This window comes from Thunnus albacares, chromosome 7 (assembly GCF_914725855.1).
Source record: "Thunnus albacares chromosome 7, fThuAlb1.1, whole genome shotgun sequence".
NCBI lineage: Eukaryota > Metazoa > Chordata > Actinopteri > Scombriformes > Scombridae > Thunnus > Thunnus albacares.
The window spans coordinates 21,874,446-21,894,788 of NC_058112.1; the positions used below are offsets into that span (position 1 = coordinate 21,874,446).

A 20,343-nucleotide genomic window follows, 5' to 3' on the forward strand; every position below is an offset into this window, starting at 1 on the left:
GTTAAAATACCTGGTTTTGTCGCCTGAAAAACAGCTGCAAATGTCCTGACGTCTTGGTTTACCTGGTTAAATACCCGGTTTTGTCGGTTGAAACAGGAAGCGAGCAGTGGTCTCTGCTGCTTTGATGCTTTTGCAGCTTTTTGCCATGTAACTGACTTTCTAGCCAACCACCCAACCCACCTCCTCCTAACATGAAAGTAAGCTCATACACAGAAGATGTCATCTGTCATCTGTCATCTACATCACTTACCCTATGATACATATTGTAGAAATATTGATATGATGCATATTAAATGTACTGAAACGTAGAGATTTAACATATCTATGGTTTGCAGAAACATACAATGCCAACATTTTATTCTGGCGACTGGGCTGGATTGTTTTCTATTGCAACACACTCCAACAGTACTTATACAGAACAGTAAGTACAGTAGTTGCTCAGGGATACTTGACGGGTGATTTTCAGAGTTTTCCTGAAGCTTACATGTTGCTTGGTTGGCCCACGTAGTCTCAGTCTCTCCTTTTTCCTATTTTCATTCCTCTTTTCTCCGTCCTATGTTACTTTTCATCATTTTCTCCATCTCTCCCTGTTGGTAACACCCTCTAACTCTATTTCCCTTTAGTTCTCTTGGCTGGTGATTTACAGCCTTATGCTGATAATCAGTCAAAATGCAATTAGCAGCTGTTGCTGGAGATGCGTAGTGGAAAGGGGAGGATTCCAATAACTCTGCCCAATGCAAAGTCACAGCAGCACAGCACTAAGTTACTAAGATCGTTAAGAAATTCACCCCCAAATATGGCAATATTTATAAATCTGATCAGGGTAATTCTCACACTCCTACATCAAGAACAACCCAGTGTGTCTCTAATTAAATTTAAAAAATGAAACCATTATCATGTAATGGCATTATCATCATATTTGTTTAAATCTTGGATAGTCAAATCAAACTGTAAACAAATCCCTGCAGTTTTTTTCTTTTTTTTTATTTGCAGTCATCCTCTTTAAAGATGTGAAAGACATTGCAAATTTCACATTAGTGTTCCACAAAAACCACAACTAAATTAAACATTTTGGCAGTACTCGCAAAAATCCCTCAATGACTTCCTGGAGGGACACGATAGACTATCAGACTTTTATGGACAGACTGACAGAAGAGGATTCAGCTTGGGAATTTGCTGAAGTGGAGCTGCCATTTAGACAATATCCACGGAGCCAAACAGATTTACCGGCTTTTTTGTCTGCCAGCAAACACATTTACTGTTGAGCGTGTGTCAGCTTACGAGGATTGTGTGTTTCCTCAGTATTTCTGTGTATGTCTATGTATGTGCTGTGTGTTTGCATGAATGTAAACCACAGAGCAGCAGTGTGCCAGTGCTGATGACAGCGGGGCTGGCAAGGGGCCACGACTGTATGACAATAGGGGCCCCTGCGGCTGACCTTATCAAAGTCAGCCAGTCACACTCCAGCTGGCTGGAGACTGCTACTCACAGTCTAAACACACAGACACTTACTGCACCCTGTTCCAGTTCACAGCTCCCATCTTCACCAGTATATCCTCATCTCCAGAGCTGCCTGCCCGGCGTTCAGTGACGTGACTCAAATTCAACAGGCGAGGCCCTTGTGACCAAAGCCAGGGCCACCTTGGGTGCCATGTCATATTTTCCAGCACTGAATTGCCAGTATTGTTACTCTTGAGGTCAAGATTTCAGAAAATGAGGCGCCCCGGTGGCTGAAGGATTAAAGAACACACCACATACTCACAGCGGGACGTTCAATTCTGGCAGGAAACCTTTGTTTCATGTCAAATCTCTTTCTCTCCCTTTGTTTCCTGCCTGCCTGTATACTGTCAACTGTCCAATAAAAGCAAAAAAATCATCTTGGGGAAATTTCATCAGAAAATTGTGGCTGTCTTTGTCTGTCAAGTTATGTTTCTGTATTCATTTATATGAATGGACTTTTCCCAAGAAAAGCATATAACAGATGCTCCCATCATTTTACAAGTTAAACACGGAAATAAAAATATGGTGTTATGACATTAGACTTAATAATGTAATGTCTTGCCCTTGCCTGTAGTACTACTACCCTGATTGATACTAGGGCCATTTTCTTCACGTCGTGTCCATGAGTGTTTAAATTACAGCCACAGACATCCTATGTCCTTCACAGGGCTGGAGCTGGTCTGCCACTACATTAATATGGGGCCAGTGAGCAGTTTTATGGGCAATATTGTGGGAGTGTTCCTGGTAACAGATCACTAGCAGGAGTGTGATAGAGTGCAGTGACGTGGGCATCCAGAAGAACTCATTTTCTGGGTGGCTGTAAATTGCCACTTAAAGAGAAGGGGAGGCCTTGGAGGAGAGGAATAGAGGAGAAGAGAGGAAGCAGAGGATGTGGAGGAAAACACACCCATACGCAGAGATCCATGAGAACACACACTGATCACACCATTTAAATTTAAAGTAGTCAATTAACAGAAATCAAGAAAGCAATCATTTTTTGACAACTAATTGATCCTTCCAGTCATTCATCAAACTAAAATGCAGGACGTGTGCTGGTTCAAGACCCTTAAATATGACGATTTGTTGCTTTTCTGTTTCATATCTCTGGGAATAGAATATGTTTGGATTTCAGACTTGGTCATTAGACTTAACAATTCCTCGATTGAGAAATAATCAATAATATCAGAAATGATACCTGCAACTATCACAGTGCAGCTTGACTATAGGCCAAAACCAAACCCTTTCTTATACCTAGACGTGAACCAAGTCATGCTTTCATGACTGCACAAAACACAGTTGTGCCCCACTTTTTATTCTTCTTGCTCAGACATGACAGTCCACACCACTACATAATGTACCGGATGCTTTGCTGCACTTAACAGAGGTGAGAATGGTTAATAGCTTTCTCTGGTGAATGCAAAGAGGTACTGTTGTGTCTCTTCCTTTCTTTTCCTTTATTCTGCTTCACTTACAGCCTCGAGGCAATCAGTATGTTTGTGTGTGTGTGTGTGCGTGTGTGTGCATGGGGGTCTATATGGAATAACGGCTACCTTCAAAGACACATATTTTAACAACCATAGCACTGTGTGTAACTCCTTTTGTATGGATGCTGCTGTAAACGGGTGTATCTGTGTGTTACATGCAAATATGCAGCACTGTGTGAACGTATCCTAGTGTGTTGGTATGTGTGTGTGTGTATGTGGTGTGTTTCTTAGCTGCAGTGTTTTATACTGTCTCCCCGTGGGAGTCAGACAGCTGGAGATTGCTTTAATTACTGCATGTGTGCCCCCCTCCCAAAGTATTCCCCTGAGGAGATGCATGTCTGCGGATCTAATGGCACACTGTTTCTCTGTGTCATGGCATGCTGCGTATGTGTGTGTGTCTTTATACAGTCATATATATATATATACAGGACACAATTTCTCATTCAAATGAATGGGAAGGTGTGTCTAAACTTTTGAATGCTACTCCATGTGCATTTGTTTGCAAACACTAACGTATATCTGTTCTTTTGGTACATCTGTGCTACCTGTGGTTCTTCTGTGGAGTCCCAGACTGATTGAAGCCACTTGTAGAAGCAATTAGGAGGAGAACTAGAAATGAGGGTGAGGAAGGGGAAGGTGGGCGCTCAAACACTCTTTTGTCTTGTTAGCTGTCATTGAAAAGGAACGGTTCTATGACATTCAATTCGTCTCAAAACCCACACACATAAAACCAGGCGTGTGCACATTATACGAGCACACAGCACAGTATCAGAAAAGCATCCTCGTGTCTCTGCCTGCACAAACGTAGTCCTGTGAGCATGGGGCTGTGACAAGCATTAGCCCGACCCTCCCTACATGCTCACAACTGCTCAGTGCTTGCTCGCTCGTCAAGTTGACTTTTGAGACTTTGGAGGTGGGGATGGAATAGACTCCTTTGATTGGTCATATTTGAATACTGACCATGACCCTTGGCGGTTTGGTTTGATCACTGACACAGTCGAAGACAGGAAGTTGCCTGAGAGAAAAAAGGGAAACATAAATAATTTTTAGCAGCTGATTTTTTACCACTTAAACTTATGAAAAAGTGTCAGACATCATAGCAGAAGCCTGTGTAAACCCATTTTCAGATTTGTGAAACCTTTATTTTGCTTATGAAAACAGAAAAAAGTTCACTGATATTTTTCCATCCAGCCACATTAGACCAAGGGTGTTTTCCAGAAAGCAGGGTTAGTGAAAACTCTGAGTTTGTTAACATTGAGATGATGAGATGAGGGGAAACTCTGGATTTTCCGTTCCAGAAAGAGAGCTAACTTAAACTCTGGGTCAGATACCATGGTAACTGACTCCTTGAAGCTAAGCTGCTCACTGGCAGGTTTTCTTCTGTCCATCTCCTCCTGCAGAGCCAGAGACGCTGTTTCATTTCCTTATTGATTCACTCCATATCAAAGTGTGTATCAAACTGCATTAATTATCAGAATCAAAATCCTGGTGGGATATTAGTTTGTTATTCAAGGGCTATCTAAAGTTACAGCTTTTATGTGCTATCAGTCATTTCTTTGAACAGCGGTTTTTACCCTCACATTCAAATATTACACAGAGTGAATTCACCCTCAGTTCAGAATAAAACCTCTTGCATGTCCTTATTTTTGTGAGCAGAAGTTTTTTTTTTTTATAGTACTGTGACACTGTGCACACAAGACAGCTGTTAGTTTGTTAGAGCAGCTCCTGCACTGAAATGTTTATTGCACATAATATGTAATCTCAGTTTAAATTTAAAAAATTGGTATGAAATTTTATATACTGTAGGATCAATGAATAATTATCTCTGTCTCTCATGACGTGATTGGTCGCACTGATGGAACATCATTTTTATAATATTGGAGATTATATGTTAATATTTCTGAGTGAACAGGATCAAGCAGCATCACTGAATTGCCTTTTCAAGTGTAAATCACCAAAAACACATTATTACCAGATCAGATTGTAAGCTTACAATCATGTCTCTGTCTTTGATATATATATTTTTTATCTTTAACTATATTTTTCATCTTCAGTTGCTGCCTCCTGTGTTTTGTCCCTGTCGGATTAAAGCTGAACAAATACATTTAAAATTTAATGTCGGCTACAGCCTGATACACAGTCAGATTCCACCACTTTATCATCCAATAAGGAAATGTAAGTCTGGTAAATGATGAATTAATGGACAGCACTGAATAAAACTTAATTGTGTTAATTGTGTTTCCTCACTCTGACTCAGGCTCTTATTTTTTCTTTTAAAGATAAATTTGCACCGTCCACATACACATGAATTAATATCTCTACGCCCACTGGAGTAAAATGGAGGCTCTGCCTTTTATTTACCTGTTGCTATGGTGAACTGTAGTATCAGAGCTCCATTGATGATGGCTTTTTTCATTCACCATGCACATGCTTAACTCAGAGTGAAAATACTCAGAGTTGATTGAACTGACTCTGATCAGCTGAGTTTCCCATCTCAGGGTTCACCAACTCAGAGTTCAGGGTTAGACTCAGAGTTTGTTGCTTTCTGGAATGGACCCCTGGTCTAGATCAAAAACAGCTCTACTTAGACTTGTCAAATCTGGACTAGATTAACAAGGAGACTGCAGAGAGTCATTAAAACACAGTTTCAGAATTGTGAAATTGAAAAAGGGTGATTTTTCCAAAAAAAAAGTTCTCACAAACCTGAAAGTGGGTTTAAACAGTGTTATAGAGTTTTCTACAATGTCTAACACTTTTTCATTAGTGTAAGTGGTTAAAAAAAAAACTGCCAAAAAATCAGCCGCTAAATATCATTATTTATGTTTCCCTTTGTTCTCTCAGTCAACTGCCTGTCTTCGACTGTTTCAAACCTAACAGCCAATCAAAGGTCATGGTCAGTATTCAAAGTTTGACCAATCAAAGGAGCAGACTGTCTCTTCCATCCCCTCCTCCAAAGTCTCAGAAGTCAAGTTGACGAGCCAGTGTTGAGCAGTTGCGAGCTCGTAGGGAGGGTCGAGCTCATGCTCGTCACAGCCCAGTGCTCGCAAGACCACATTTGTGCACACTGAGCAGATATGCTCCCTCACAAAGATGCTATCATGTGCACGCGCCTGGTTTTTATGTGTGCAAGTTTTGAGACTCATTAAACGCCATAGGTTCCTGTGCTGTAATTGTGCCGGATGTTGTTGTGTTGTTGGTACTGCCATCTGTTCAAAGCAGGCAGGTCTCCGTGAAGTTTGTGAAAGGCACATTATTATTTACTGTATAGTACGTGGTTGACTGCAGTCCTGCTGCCTGTGAACGTAGCCTGGGTTTGCTGCTTTTGTAGAAAGGGACTAGCTCTCAGGCAACTTGACTCCATGTGCATTAATAACAATGACTAGGAGGCAGCAATCACTTCAGGGTCACTGCTAAAAATTCAGAATTCACATGCTAGAGCTCATTCAGGGCCCTGAATGTTGGTAAATATTTATACCCCCACAAAAGCCTTAATTTCATATGTCCTTATTGGTCACATGGCATCTTTATCACAAAATCAAGTGATCAATTATTTTTTGGGGTTGACCTTTCCATTTAATGACAATAATGTGTCCTTAAGCTCATCCAGTCCACCAGGATGATAGACAGCTTGTTATATTAATCAGAGGTCAAAGGTCAGAGTTCAGACATCAGGCTGACAGATGACCTATCTCACCCAACACCTAATTTCTCCTAGTATTCGTCTTTTCCATTGATTTCCTATTATTCAAGTCAATCTTTCGGTCTGTTTTAACATAAAATAGCTGGTTAATGAGCTCCCCTCGTTATTAATGCTCCACACTGGTTTGTCGCTGTGTGACTGACTCACTGTGGACATTGCGCCAAGGAATATGAATGATTGGTTCAAGGTAATCACATTTTGGCATTGTAGATATAGATATATGAGGGAGAGATGTGAGAGATGAGAGCACATAAATCCGATCCACTTTTTTTCCCCACCACAAACCGACCAGAGCTGCAAATCTGACACAGTCCGCCCATATAATTCCAATTTTCATATATCACACATTCACATATAAGACAGCAACTCTTATATCTCTCATACTTTAAACGTTTAACCTCTCTTCAACTTTTAAAACGTGTACGTTTTTTTTTTCAGAATTTAACAGTAAATCATCAACTTTTAGAGGCAAACCCATTCCCTTAGCTTCGCAACAGATCCTCCTGTTGCTGTTTAGCCTAAAGGTCTCTGCATCCATGATATTGTCTTATTTCCCAAGGGATGATCCATGACCCCAGTAATTATATACATACACCTGTGTACACAGAGACACACATGTGTACACACAGATGCATGAATATTACACATCAGTGCTCTGATCAATACTGCCACAAATTGTCCACATCACGTCTGTGCTGCCCCGACATCACACAGACTCATCAGGGGGTCAGTGTCCCACCTGCTGGGACTTATAAATTCTAGATGAAATAGAGCATGGAGATTGAAAAAAAAGAAAAGAACTTCATTTTAAATGCAGCAAAATGAACCATGCTCAGGGGAGAGGGGGTGCGCTCCAGATGTGTTTTGTGTGAAATGATTGGTCCACATTCTGCGCTGTCTGTTCCTGCAAATGTGCTCCATTCTGACTGAAAAGATAAATAACAGACATGACTTGTTGCAGGGATTCATATCTCCGTTGTTGACTCCGAGTAAATAGCGTAGATTCTCTATCCTCTCCCCTCTTGTCCTAATCCGACCCGCACTGAGAAAGTGAGAAAGGGAAATAAAGGTTTTTTAGAGGTTGTTTTTCACACATTTATTTATTTATTTTTTTTACACTAGCTTTAATTTTAAAGCCAAAAAGAAATTCTTATCAGTGCATGTATTTGCCTGAGCCAGAAAATCAACTGCTTTTTAAGACTTAGCTCTATTTTTTTCTTCCTCACATATTTACTCCTAAATACTGTTGTTTTCCTAATCCCTCTAATTATTACTCGCTAACAGTAGTCAAGGTCAATTGCTCTTCTTCTGGCTGTATACTGAGCAGTAACTCTGCTTCTTCTGGCTGTATTCAGAGCCGTAACTCTCTATGACCGTGTGTTAACAAGCAGGTAATTTGCCAAACAACTCCCAAATCCCTCCTCTGTGGAGCTTCATTAAATTTGCATGTTCTCCAAGAGTCTTTTTCAATTAATTAATTTAGGGGCAGAGGGAAAGGAGAGGGGGGAGTAATGTGATTCCACGAAGCCAATCACACCTTCACTTTCCGTAATGGGTATGAAAGCATCATGGCTGGGTTTGAATCAAGAAGACCGACTTCATATTTCATCACCTCTTGATCAGTGATTTCCTAGAAATAACTGAAGCAGCACATTCTCACTTTTCCTCTCTATCTGCCTCACTAATTGTCCTGTCTTTCTCTGTCTTCCTGCCTCTCTGTTCTTTTTTCACGTTGTCCCTGATTGCGGTGCCATAACCACAGCTGGTCCTCAACATGGAAGATAAATCAACCAATTAGGGTGTATTATTTTAAGGGCTAGGTCCAAATGCACCAAATCAGTGCTGGCGACTAGAACTGCACCCCACTGACACTCCTCATATTAATCATGATTACCAACAGACCTAGTGAGCTGGGAGAGAAAATGAGCTTTTAATTGGGATTTGAGGAGGATGGGATGGGAGAGTCGTCTAACGAGGGAAGAGGAGTGAAGCAACGTGTGTGTGTTCTCCAATCTCAGATGTAATAGTTTCATTCAAGAGAGAATGTTTTTTTTATCCAGATGTGTATACGGACCTTTTTACTGCCAAGAACAGTTACAAGAGTTAGTTTGTGTGGTCAGTATTCATTGTATGTTCCTGTTTTTAAGTAGCAGTAGCTATATTTAACTGCATGTATATGGCTTTAGGGTAAATCAGCTGTCAGTGGGCCACATACTGTGTGTGTGTATGTGTGTGTGTGTGTGTGTGTGTGTGTGCGTGTGGTTAGCAGGGAGCTGTCAAACTGGCTCCTGGGGGATACTTATGGCCGACAGCAACATGTAATCTAACATGGAAGACATGCTTGGTAATTACCCACTCCCGGCCCTTTTGGGAGCTCTTTGAGTGACAGCCTGTCCATCTGCATACATGTTAAAGCTCATATATGGCTTGGAGTGTGTGTGTGTGTGTGTGAGTGTGTGTGTGCGTGCATGTGTGTGTGGGTGGACTGGATCCCTGTTTTTACTTGCATGCCTTGATAAATGACAGAAGATTGTGGGCTTCGAAAAGACAAGGCCATCTAACCTCTATCTCTATTTCCTCCTGACCAAATCCCAACCCTCCTCCTCTCCCTTCCCCCTCCATTTATCAATTTCTCTCTCAATCCTTCTAGTGGCCCTTCCCTTTTTCTTCATATTTCTCGTTCCCTCTTTTTCCCGTCTCCCCTTCCTATCTCTCAGATTTGCTCCTCCACTCTAATGAGAGGGGAGAGGATGACACTTATTTTCATAAGATGAATGATCCCTTGTTTGAGGAGGGAGAGGAGAAAAAAGAAAAACACCAACACGTTTAGGCCCTTAATTGCTCCCCCCCCTCCAGCCCCCTACCCTCAGAGAAAGTCAAATTAACATTTAGATGTTCAATAAATGTTTTGTGTGTATCTGTGCCGTTGTGTGTGTGTGTGTGTGCATGTGTGTGTGTGTGTGTGTGTGGCTCCCAAAGTGGAGGCGGTAATGAGAGACACACGCTGAGGAGCCGCTGGAGTGTAACGGCAGGACAGACGCTGGCGTCGCGCTGCGCAGATCACACACTCTTCGGCTCAGACTAAATGCCCTCTCTTGGCTGCTGTTTTAATGACATACACGTTATTAAGTCACACATCGTCAGACCACTGCACACCATATACACACACACACTATTGAAGGAAAAGCTCTTTTTTTTTACTGAATATATATTTTCTTCCATTAGTTGAGAAGATGCTTTTGTATTTATTGGAGGGAAAGAAAACAACACCATTAAGAAAAGACAAGAGCTTTTGACATTTTCAAATAGACATCTGCATAATTGCATTTGAAAAAGCGTTCCCTCAAAAAATACTTCTCAGCTTTCAGTTTGTAGTTAGCTTTGCATGGTATTTTTCTTCTACCTGGCTTGGTGTGTTTATAGACGTGTGTGAGGTCAAATGTGCTTTCTGATAGAGTCCCCTGTTCCCTGGTACTTAACAGAATCTGTTTAGTGAACTGAGCAGAGACTCTGTTTAGTAAATATTTAAGGACCTTGTTCCTACATCCCCACCCGCTGTTCGTTACGCATCATCTTTTATTCATAAATACCAAACTCAAATTAGTTTTCACCCAATTCTGAAATATGAGTGTAATTAAGTGTGTTTTCTCCCCAGCTCTGCACAGGCACAAGAGCTCTTTACTAATGAATGAGGGGCCTATTCATTATTCATGAGCTGAGATGAACGTGTAAATGCCTTGGCACCCATAAAAGGCCTGAGTCTGCACGGTGGGACAAGGGTGGGGTAGATTTTGGGTGCAAGGTGCGAGGCAAAATCCACATGAGATCGTACAGAAGGACAAACGAATCAAGAAGCAGGAGAGTCAGAGAGTTTATAAAATGGATGTCAGCCTCACTGACTCAGGCACCCACCACACTGTGCACACCCCATAAAATTTTGCTTATTTTTAATCCTCTCCTCTCCTCTCTGCTGACCGGGTGCGGCACTGCCCACAGAAAATTGTCTGGATAGCTTATATAGAAACTGACATATATTGAATTTGAAATCACGGTGAGGTCACTCAGAGCTCTACTTCATTAGTTTCACTTAGATAATAGAAATGTTGTGTAATGTCTCTGGATCCTGGGAATACCCTGAGCACTGAAACAACAACGTGAGGATCACAAGTGTGTCCTTACATGACAGAGACCAAGAAAAAAGGCCCACAAGAGTCTGTTGAAGGAACTTTCTCACTGTATGTGGGTGGCAGTGTGTGTCTTATCGTGAAGTTACTTAGATTTACAAGCCACAGTTGATGTTCATTATTAATACCAAAGCCAAATTACAACATTAAAATGTTGTCTGAGTGCCAGACAGTTAAGACAAGACTCTTAACTTCTCTACTCTGCTTAATTGACAAGCAGTGAAGCTGCAATCAGTGAGTCAGTGAGGAAACACATCATGGCTGTGATCTTTATCCCCTTTATGTCTTTGATCCCACTCCAGTTGTTTTCTCTGTGTATTGTGTATACTGTTGAAGTGGTGTAATTCAGCTTTTACTTGCCATTTTAAGTGTAGTGTTGTCTCTTCTTGCACAGAACTTCCCTTCAAGGGGCCACTACACAGCCCATTTTGCTGCTGCCACTGAGTAGAAAGAGCTACAAAGGGCTCTAAAATTTTACAGTTTTTTTCCAATAACTAATGTCAAGGACTATCTGAAAATTGCAGCTTGTTCCAATCCCAGGAATCTTTCCATCTCAGTCCCCCCCCCCCCCCCCCCCCCCCCCCCCCCCCCCCACCCCCCCCCCCCCCCCCCATTCCCCCTATCTGTCTGAGTTATTGGCGTTTATGTGTCTGTCCTTCATTATTTATTCTATCACTGTTTTTCTACCCTAACATTAAAAAAACTGCTGTACTTTTATTATTGTTCGGAGAAAAATACCAGAACTTGTCATTTGAACTTTGAAGGACATACTGTATATCACTATATTGTACTCAAGTGCTGTTCTGCACTGAAGAGCAACATCTTTATCCTTTAACTTTCTGCTACTGCAAATGAGATTGGATCTCTTTCTGCTTGGCTACGGTGCAGTAGAGCACGTCTCAGTGTCTGTGTAAAAGATCCCACTGCACTCTGAGCCATTTCCCCCTTGCAGATTTTGAAAGATCTCTCCATTTTCAAATGAATAATGCATTTCATGTCCACCAGAAGAAGTAAGATATTGCATTCCATACATACAGCATGCAACATACAGTCAGTTTTACACTAATAGGCAAGAATGTAGTATGATGGTGCAGGGAACTGAGAGTATGGGGAGATATTTAATCTCCTACAGTCAAATTTAGACTATATGACTACAAATGTTGAAATATAATAAATACACTGCTCTTTGATAATGAAATTAGTAATGAAAATTAGTAATAGTCAGAGAATGCAGTCAGAGTAACAAACAAAAAGAGACCTTTAACTCTGATCACCAGTTACTGACTTACCCTGTGAGATGAGAGTGAGGGCTGGGCGTGTGTAGTTGGCCTGGTGCACTGTTGCTCTTTTGTGTAATTTGTGTCAGTCACAGGGTAAACTTGTTTTGTAAGAATGGTATTTCTAATTGTTTTTACCTCAAAGTAATATATTTAACTTTATAAAATGACATCTTTTATAGTATGTAGCATGCTTGAACATATTCTGGTTTCGTGGGAACTGGTGCCATCTGTGCATGATTGATCCTCCTATATTAAGGACAGACCAATTAACTTTCTCCATGGTGTTTTTTGTGTTAATGCCCTCTCCTGTATTCTCTGTCTATCTCTCAGAGCCACAGCAACACATCGAGGACAGATCATTTTCAAAGATGCTCTGGCCCAGCAGCTCTGTGAGCAAGGAGGTGAGTAACAGGGCTAACACATATACCCATCCTCCCCTTCTATGACACCTGCATAATGCATGCATATACTGCACTTGCATGCAGATATATCCATACATTCACAGATATATATGTGCTCAGGCACACATGTGCACCAACACATATACATACTGTACCCCCTTCTCACTTCCTTACCATTACTGTCCATCATATTCACACACTGTTGGAATATGGATGACACAATATGATTGGTATGCTATCTTCTTCATGACAGTGGCATTGCAGCACTTCCTGGCTCTCGTTCTGCCTAATGATGCAGCTAGAGCCCGAGATATTTGGATGTCCTATATTGCCAGCTTAATTTCAGCTTATGCTAAACTCAGCTTTTTTTACCCTCTCTCTCTGCCGGAGATTTACGCTTTATGGCCGACACTTCTTACATCCACTTTCTGTGACAGCCTTAAGTAGCTATTGAAAGACAGTGCGGTCCCACTCTGCATGCTGAGTGTGTATAATTGCTTGTTTACAGGAAAGAAGCCTCCTCCTCACTTAAAAACCCCTCCTTGTAGATCAAATTTTACTTAAATGCTGAAAGTTGAGAAGTCCACTAAGTGATGCTGGAGTGTTTACGCTAACTGTTTTAGGTGGAAAACAACAGCATTTAATCTTTCAAATATATACTTGGCCAGTATAAGAAAATCTGTGCTCAGTCATTGAGGACTCTTCATTACAAGTGTGTCCCCCCAGTAGGTCATTGGGAGACACTACTGATGATTGTAGCGTGCTCAACTTCATGGCTCCATGCCACTTGGAAAAGATGGGGCACAGAGCCCTCAGTCAGGCCTGGAAGAGTGACAGAGAGAGCGACAAGGCTCCTCTCTTCTGTCTCCTTGCCCGAGAGATCATCCTCTCACCACCGCTGACACACTGCCCCAGTCTTCTCCCTCTGCAAATGAAATATCTGCAGCCAACAACAGTCACTTAGTTGTTCATTGCCAAGGCCCTGCAGTATCACACTAATGCACAACTACTCTCAGCAGACAAGCTGGAAAGCAGAGATTTAGACCTTACAAGGCCTTGGAGGAGACAAGTGGTGAATGGGAGCAGACAGAGAAACTATTGGCGAAGTAATATAAAAAATGTAATCTGCAGAGAACATGTACAGGTATGAGAGGTATGGAGGGAGGTGAGGTGAGATAAACAGTGGTGACACTGATATGAGATACATAGGATAGACAGCTGATGAATGTAGGGCTATGAATTACTGGTATCTGTAATGACAGTTTCTGTCTCAATGGTGGAGGAGAGATGGGAGGATAGAAGAAGGGAGATTGAGGAATGAAGAGATATTGTTAATGAAAAACTAGAAGGTCATAAGTTGCAGGTGATTTGAGTGTTAGGCATAGATAACAGGGTGATTAAGCATCATTTTAAAAATAGAAAAGTGGTAAAAAAGCAGCTGTGAGCAGGTGGCCGACCTTTTTGTAGGCAAATTCCTTTGATGGCCATTAATGCATTCACTCTGTCTGTTGCTGAATTACGCCAGGAAATCTGAATCACAAATGAGAAATGAACATGTCGTGAGCAACAGAAGGCGAAAAGAGACCGAGGAGATGAGATGAGAGAAAGGAGGGAACACAAATCGAAATGGGTCTGATCATTTCTAGTCTCTTGTGGATTGTCCAAACAGAGATAGGCATTGTTCCTCTCTGCTCCACTGATCTAACTCACCATAGTCAGTTCCTTTTCCTCTTTCCAAACCAAGACTTGCAACCTCATCAGAGCTGTGCAGATTTGAAAAAAAAAATCATGAAACTAGAACGTGCAAGGCTATGTCCCTAACCCTAACCCTAACCCTAACCCTAACCCTAACTCTTGACATAAAAATAAAACTAAAGGACTACTTTGACATTAAACAAATTGTGCTGTGAAGCAGCCAAAACTGTATTACTTTGTAAAGAAGTATGATAATGCAGAAAACAAATCAGAAACAACTACGAAAGTTGAAAAAAATATACATAAATCACTCTTATTGTCTTAGTTCCTTCTACAAAGTCAGACTTACCAGCGGGTGAAGCAGAGGCCTGTAGACTATTCCCCTCTGGCAGGATCAAATGGGCTACTATCCCAAATTCAGCTGCAGAGTGGCAAAGAGAGTGCAAGCTGCTCCGAGCAAAGTTACTTCAAATCTAGGCATTAGCATTCAAAGTGGAATAAAAGATACGAGGCCAGCTCAAGCCACTTCAGAAGTTCATATGCTTAAGACTCAAGCTTTGAAGAGCTGGAGAAATGAAAGCTATCTAAAGCAGGGTTATGATCCATGGAGGAGAGGAGGGAGGGAAGGAGGAAAAGAGAAAGGAAGGGATGGAGGGAGGGAGAGAAACAGAGGGCAAGCTGCTTAAATAAGAAGGCAATCAAGGGTGATCAGCCAGGGTGAGGACTTTAAGAACAAATGGGCAGATTAGCCAGGGAGCTAGAAAAAGAAGGTAACATTGGAGCGTGAATTTGAGCTTATAATTATAAAGAGATGGAGAGAGACAGAGATAATTCAAATAAATTCTAATGTAAATAAGAGATTTAAGGATAAAGAAGGAAGAGGAGAGGTATAAGCCTTTAACTCGCTGTGGAGCACCTGACATGCAGCACTTTGCTTCTCAGTAATAGAAAGCCTCCCTACACGTTCATGGAGGCAGGTGTTTGTTTTACCGTTTCCACTCTAGTGCCCCTAAAAGCCTGCTGAGACATAAGCAGAGGCTGGATTTGTGTGTGTACATGTGTGTAAAATAATCTGTCTAGCAGTGTTGGGGGATGCCCAGGGATGTCCCCATCCCTTCCTTTCACCTCCAGTTCATCCCTCAAACCTCCTTTCCATTTTGCTTTGATCTACACCTAATATTCTCCCATTAACTTATCCAACAGCCAGCACAGAAAAATACCCATATTTTGTTGTTAGTTGTGGAATCGGAAGACAAAACTTATGGGAGTCTGACAAATACTGCTGGAACCAAATGAAATACGCATCAGAACGGGGTAGTTCATGGCACCAATCAGCGCATGGCCAAATTGTTTGGACAGGCTCCTAGAGATGCTTTAAAGCATGATGCAGCAAAATGCAAATTATCACCGCAGTTTTAAATGACTACAAGTATAAGAACAGACAGGCAGTAGTATGAAACAGAAGCACATTTCCTCACCTACTGATCGACCACTAAAAGACTTATTAAGCCCAGATGAGAGGAGCCATGGCGGGGGACAAGGTGGGCCAGGCAAGGATGCTCTGTGCTAAAGGGTGGAGTGGTTGTGGGTGTTGAACAGTGCTGCAGGCCGTCCATCAGCTCTATCTCCTGACAGCAGGGCCAGCAGTCCCTGCTTTCTGCCCAGCATCATCAGGTCCTCTCATTTCCAGCAAGGAAATAAATCAGGTCTTTATGGGCCTGGCTGAGTGCACTGCACCCCAGATGGATTATTAAAGGGACATATAACTCAAAGAGGCCACTGCTCCCTGAGGGACGTCTGATCACAGTGCAACAGAGGAGGGACGGGTGGCCTCCCCACTCCCACCTCCTCGCCACCCACCCAGTCTGCCAACAAGCCTGCATGCCTGGCTGAACGCCGGCTTGCTTGCCATTTCTCATCGCTCACCAGCAAGGAACCTTGAGACCCCACCCGTCTAGTATCTTGACTGTCTCCTCTATTCTCCTTTTTTCCTTTCTTTCTCCCCAGTCGTCTTTTCTTTTCTTCTACCATTTGGACTTTTCCTCTTTTACTATTTGGCCTCTGTGATTTCTTTTGTTGGAATTACCTTAAATACTCTACTAAACTTTTGCAAGCAAGGAGTGACATTATTGTGGAATAATATGTGTGTTTTGTTGTCCTCAATCTCTAACACACTGACAGCCAGGAAATGTTTGCCAAAGAGATGAATGCAGACAGCCTAACACTGCATACTAAATAAGCCAATGCTTATATTTTGAGGCTAGACTCCTTAATTCTCACTATTGTGAAGAAAATGATCTCGTCTTTACCTTGGATTCCACCTATACCTTAAAACACAGCAAGAAAAGGACACGGAAATTGGAAAATTGTAGCAAGTATTAGTTCTTGGCTGGCCTCTTCTCCACTCACCTATGATTATTGTAATGATGCCAATTGAAGCCCACACAAAGGCCCTGCTTTTCGCTGAGTGAAGTGAAGTGGCTGCAATCTGACCTTGGAGAACCATCTCTTTTCATTCATCCTAGAAAGAAAAACAACAGCATCCTGCGTCCTGGTGAGTCAGTAACTGCAACCGCCAGTTAGAGCAACTCGACTTCAAACGCGGTTCATGTCGTCAAGGATGTGAGTCAGACGAAGGGAAAAAGAGCAAACGAGGGGAAAACAAGGGAGATTGGAAGAGTGGGTGCAGTTTACAGAGTGGGGAGAAAAAGAGGAGAGAGAGGAGATTAGAGCGAGAAGAGGGGGAGAAGATTTAACATGACTTGTGCCCTGCTCTCTTTGTGCCAAGATGTCTGAGTCTGCCAAAGCTTATGCTCATTTAGTTCCCCCTCGTATCACCCCAACCCTGCTCATCAGCACCCATCCGATTTTAGTCCTAGTGTAGTTTATTGAGAAGACCCTCTTTTTTTGTTGCTCCTGTTTATATATGTGTATATGCGTGCTTGTGCATGGCAAAGAAATAGCAGCAAGGGTTGGGTCAACTGTGGAAAGCAAAGCTGTCTGTGTGTATGTGCATGATTGTGTGTGCGTGTTTGTGTGTGTGTGTGTGTGTCTGTGTGTGTGTGTCCCCCTGCATGCATGCGAGTATAAGCCCTGGCCAGGGAGATACAGGCATTAGCAGAGATGAGCCGCTAATAGAGGAGGCAGTAATTGAAGTCTTTAAGAAAGTGAGAGGGGATTAATCCAAGTGAAATGAGCACCACTGTCTGCTCCCAATGCGCAGAGGGTTAGGCAGAGAGAGACAGAATGGGTGCGGATGGAGGGGTGTGCGTGAGGGAAAGATTGTGATAGAAGAAAAGTGAGAGAGACAGCAGGAGAGCGTGATGAAGCATGGAGAAAGAAAACTGTAAATGAGGCCTTTTTGGAAGATTGAAGGGATTATCCACCCAAAAAAAAAAAAAAAAAAAAAAAAAAAATCTTCTGGGCCTTTCTCCAGCCAAATGGCCTCACTAGAAAGACCGAAAGCGATTTAGAAGGGTTTGTTTAAGAGAGAGACAGGAAAAGACTGTAGAGAGCAGAATATCAACCAAGCATTTATTACTGTGTGTCAGTTTGAGAGGGTGGATTACCAGGAATCGAGTTTTAGTACATGCTCTTTTCAGGTTGAATATATAAGCTGAACACATGCTCATGTAAACTGAGCACACAACTATATATTCAATTTTTATTACAATTCAATGAGAATCTTAATGAGGCACACAAAATATGAGAGAGTTGTACATCCTGGGATTGATAACTCTTCTAAACATGTTTTGAATCAGCAGACATTGTAGGATTAGAGGGGGAGGAAGGGGAGAGCAAGAGAGACAGAGAGGGAGGGAAGACGGCCCTTTGATCTGCCTTTAATGGACTTCATCGTCGAGCCCGAGCTCCAGCCGTGGGGCTGAGCGTCAGGGCCCACCAGAGCAGCAGCAACAGTCGCAGCCACTGAACCGCCCAGCTCTGTTTGACAGGTCACTAAGACTCCAACTTTTACAGTCAGCATGAAACTTTACCACCACTCTATGAATAGTAAATCCATTTCTAAGAGCCCGGCATTCGGATGCAATGGGGAGAAATTAGGGCAGCTAACGAAAGTAAAGCTTGAGCTGAAAATAAGGATATTTGCAGAGCCATTAGGATAGTAAGAAACCTTTTTTTGATAATCCCTCCTCTCTTGATTCAGGTTCTGTTGTTTATGAGGAGTTTTAGGTGGGCTTTCTAAAATGTAAGCCCCTCTCTCAGAGGACATTTCAGAACTGCTGTAAGGTTTGAAAGAAAGTCTTAAGTAGCAGAGTTAAACTTTGGAATGAGTCCTCACTGTTTTATCTTAGTGTGTCTTATCAGGTGGGCTGGCTCATCCTGGATGGAGAATAAGGTGGCAGATTATCCTTCTCTTCTGTCTGGAGTAAGGCTGCCTTAAAACATCCCACCTACCAGAGCAGAGTAAAGAGGCTCAAAGGGATTGAAGGGTGACATGTTCACTGAGGTCAATGCCACTGTGACACTCAACAGGGACTGATCATGAAATAAGGTTAAACTTAAATTTCCCTAACATGGGCATTCCCAAGTAGCCTACTGGCCACATAAGAGGCCACTTCAGCTGCAGACCTTTGTTGCATGTCGCCATGTCCCCATCTTTCTCTCCCCTTGTTTCCTGTCATTTCTACACTGTTGCTATTGAATGAAAACGCACAGTGCCCCTTAAAAATATACATGTATGCACACAATATAAACTTTGGAAATGTTAAACAAATGACAAACTGCATTTTACTTAATGTTCTCAATGTCTGAATCTGAAATATACCGCAGGGTAGCTTTAGTTCAAGTCTGCGTTTATTATAAAGAATCAGTCAGATGCTGTAATTTGTCACACCTTTCCTGTCACATTTTCCCTTGTGCACCAGCTAATAAAATGTACTTTCTTCCAAACTAATCTATCAAGAATTCATCAGTTTGATCTATTAAGTCTTAAAGCCCAATACGTACCACCTCCATCTTTTCTAGCACAAAGGTCACATCTATACTTAACAGCATTTTGCTAAAATGTGGATGCAGACTGTATTCTACAAAGTATTCTCAGTGATTCAGTTAAAGAGGCAGGACAGTGTTTTGCTTTGTTTTGTTTTTTAACCCATGTTTGATTCATTACGTCTTAACATTCCCCCCCCCCCCCCCCCCCCCCTCAGAGGTGTGTATCCCCTGGGAGAGATTGATGGTTGAGTGTGTTAGCTAGGCAGTGGCCACAGATTACAGCACACAGGCGCCTCTGGGGAGGATGGCGGTTAATTGGCATTGAACCGTTAATCATGGCCGCCCGGCCTTTCATTACCGAAAAGAATTAACATCAGCAGCCAGGAGACTGCAGCCGTGGCCGGCCAGGACACAGAGAAAGTTTGTTTCACTCACAGATGATTTAAGAATGAGCCCATATACTAGCAGTTACTGACTAATATAAACTTGAGAATGCCATTCACAATGAAAACCTGCACACATTTGAGAAGGCTATGTAGTCTGAACATTTACTTTTGTCTACATATTAACATTAAGGTTCATGCATGCATTTCAGCTCTTGATCTTCTCATGAAAATTAACACCCTGTTTGTAATTATGATCATAACTTTTTATAGATACATCAGCAGTGACGTGCAGCCTTAATGCTTGAGTCAAACAGTATTTGCATAAATCCTTATGTTTCTGTTTCAACCTGCTTATAGTACACAACGGATGACAATGAGGATGAATGGATTTTTAAATACTTGTCTACTGTTTGACATAGACTATACGTGTTTGTTCAAGATTTTGTCAATACTTTACTCAGGATATTTACTCTGTTCTTGTCTGTCTGCTTCAGCTCCAACTGAGTCCCCACTGAGACCTAGTCTTGGTGAGTCTGCATTTCATGAAATTGTTTTTCCTGTCTTATAATCTTATAATTGCTCTGGTAGTTACGACATGAAAAGACCAGGTATTATACACATTGTGTCTAACTGTGAGCAAATGGTGTGTGTTTGTGTGTAGTGGAGCTCCATGGTAAACATGCTGTGCTACGTGACGACTTTGACTCCAACCTGCAAGGAGAGCTGGACCCCAGCATCTGGTAGGTGAAAAGGTTATGAA

General features: G+C 42.0%; 1 protein-coding gene across 1 annotated transcript in view; it reads left to right on the forward strand.

Moving 5' to 3' along the window:
- reln (reelin) overlaps positions 1-20,343 on the forward strand; it is a 107,264-nt gene that overhangs the window by 45,888 nt on the left and 41,033 nt on the right. The window contains exons 4-6 of the mRNA XM_044357227.1: positions 12,479-12,549; positions 20,078-20,110; positions 20,245-20,323. Of these exons, the coding sequence (XP_044213162.1) occupies positions 12,479-12,549; positions 20,078-20,110; positions 20,245-20,323 (183 nt within the window). The remainder of the gene's footprint in view (positions 1-12,478; positions 12,550-20,077; positions 20,111-20,244; positions 20,324-20,343) is intronic.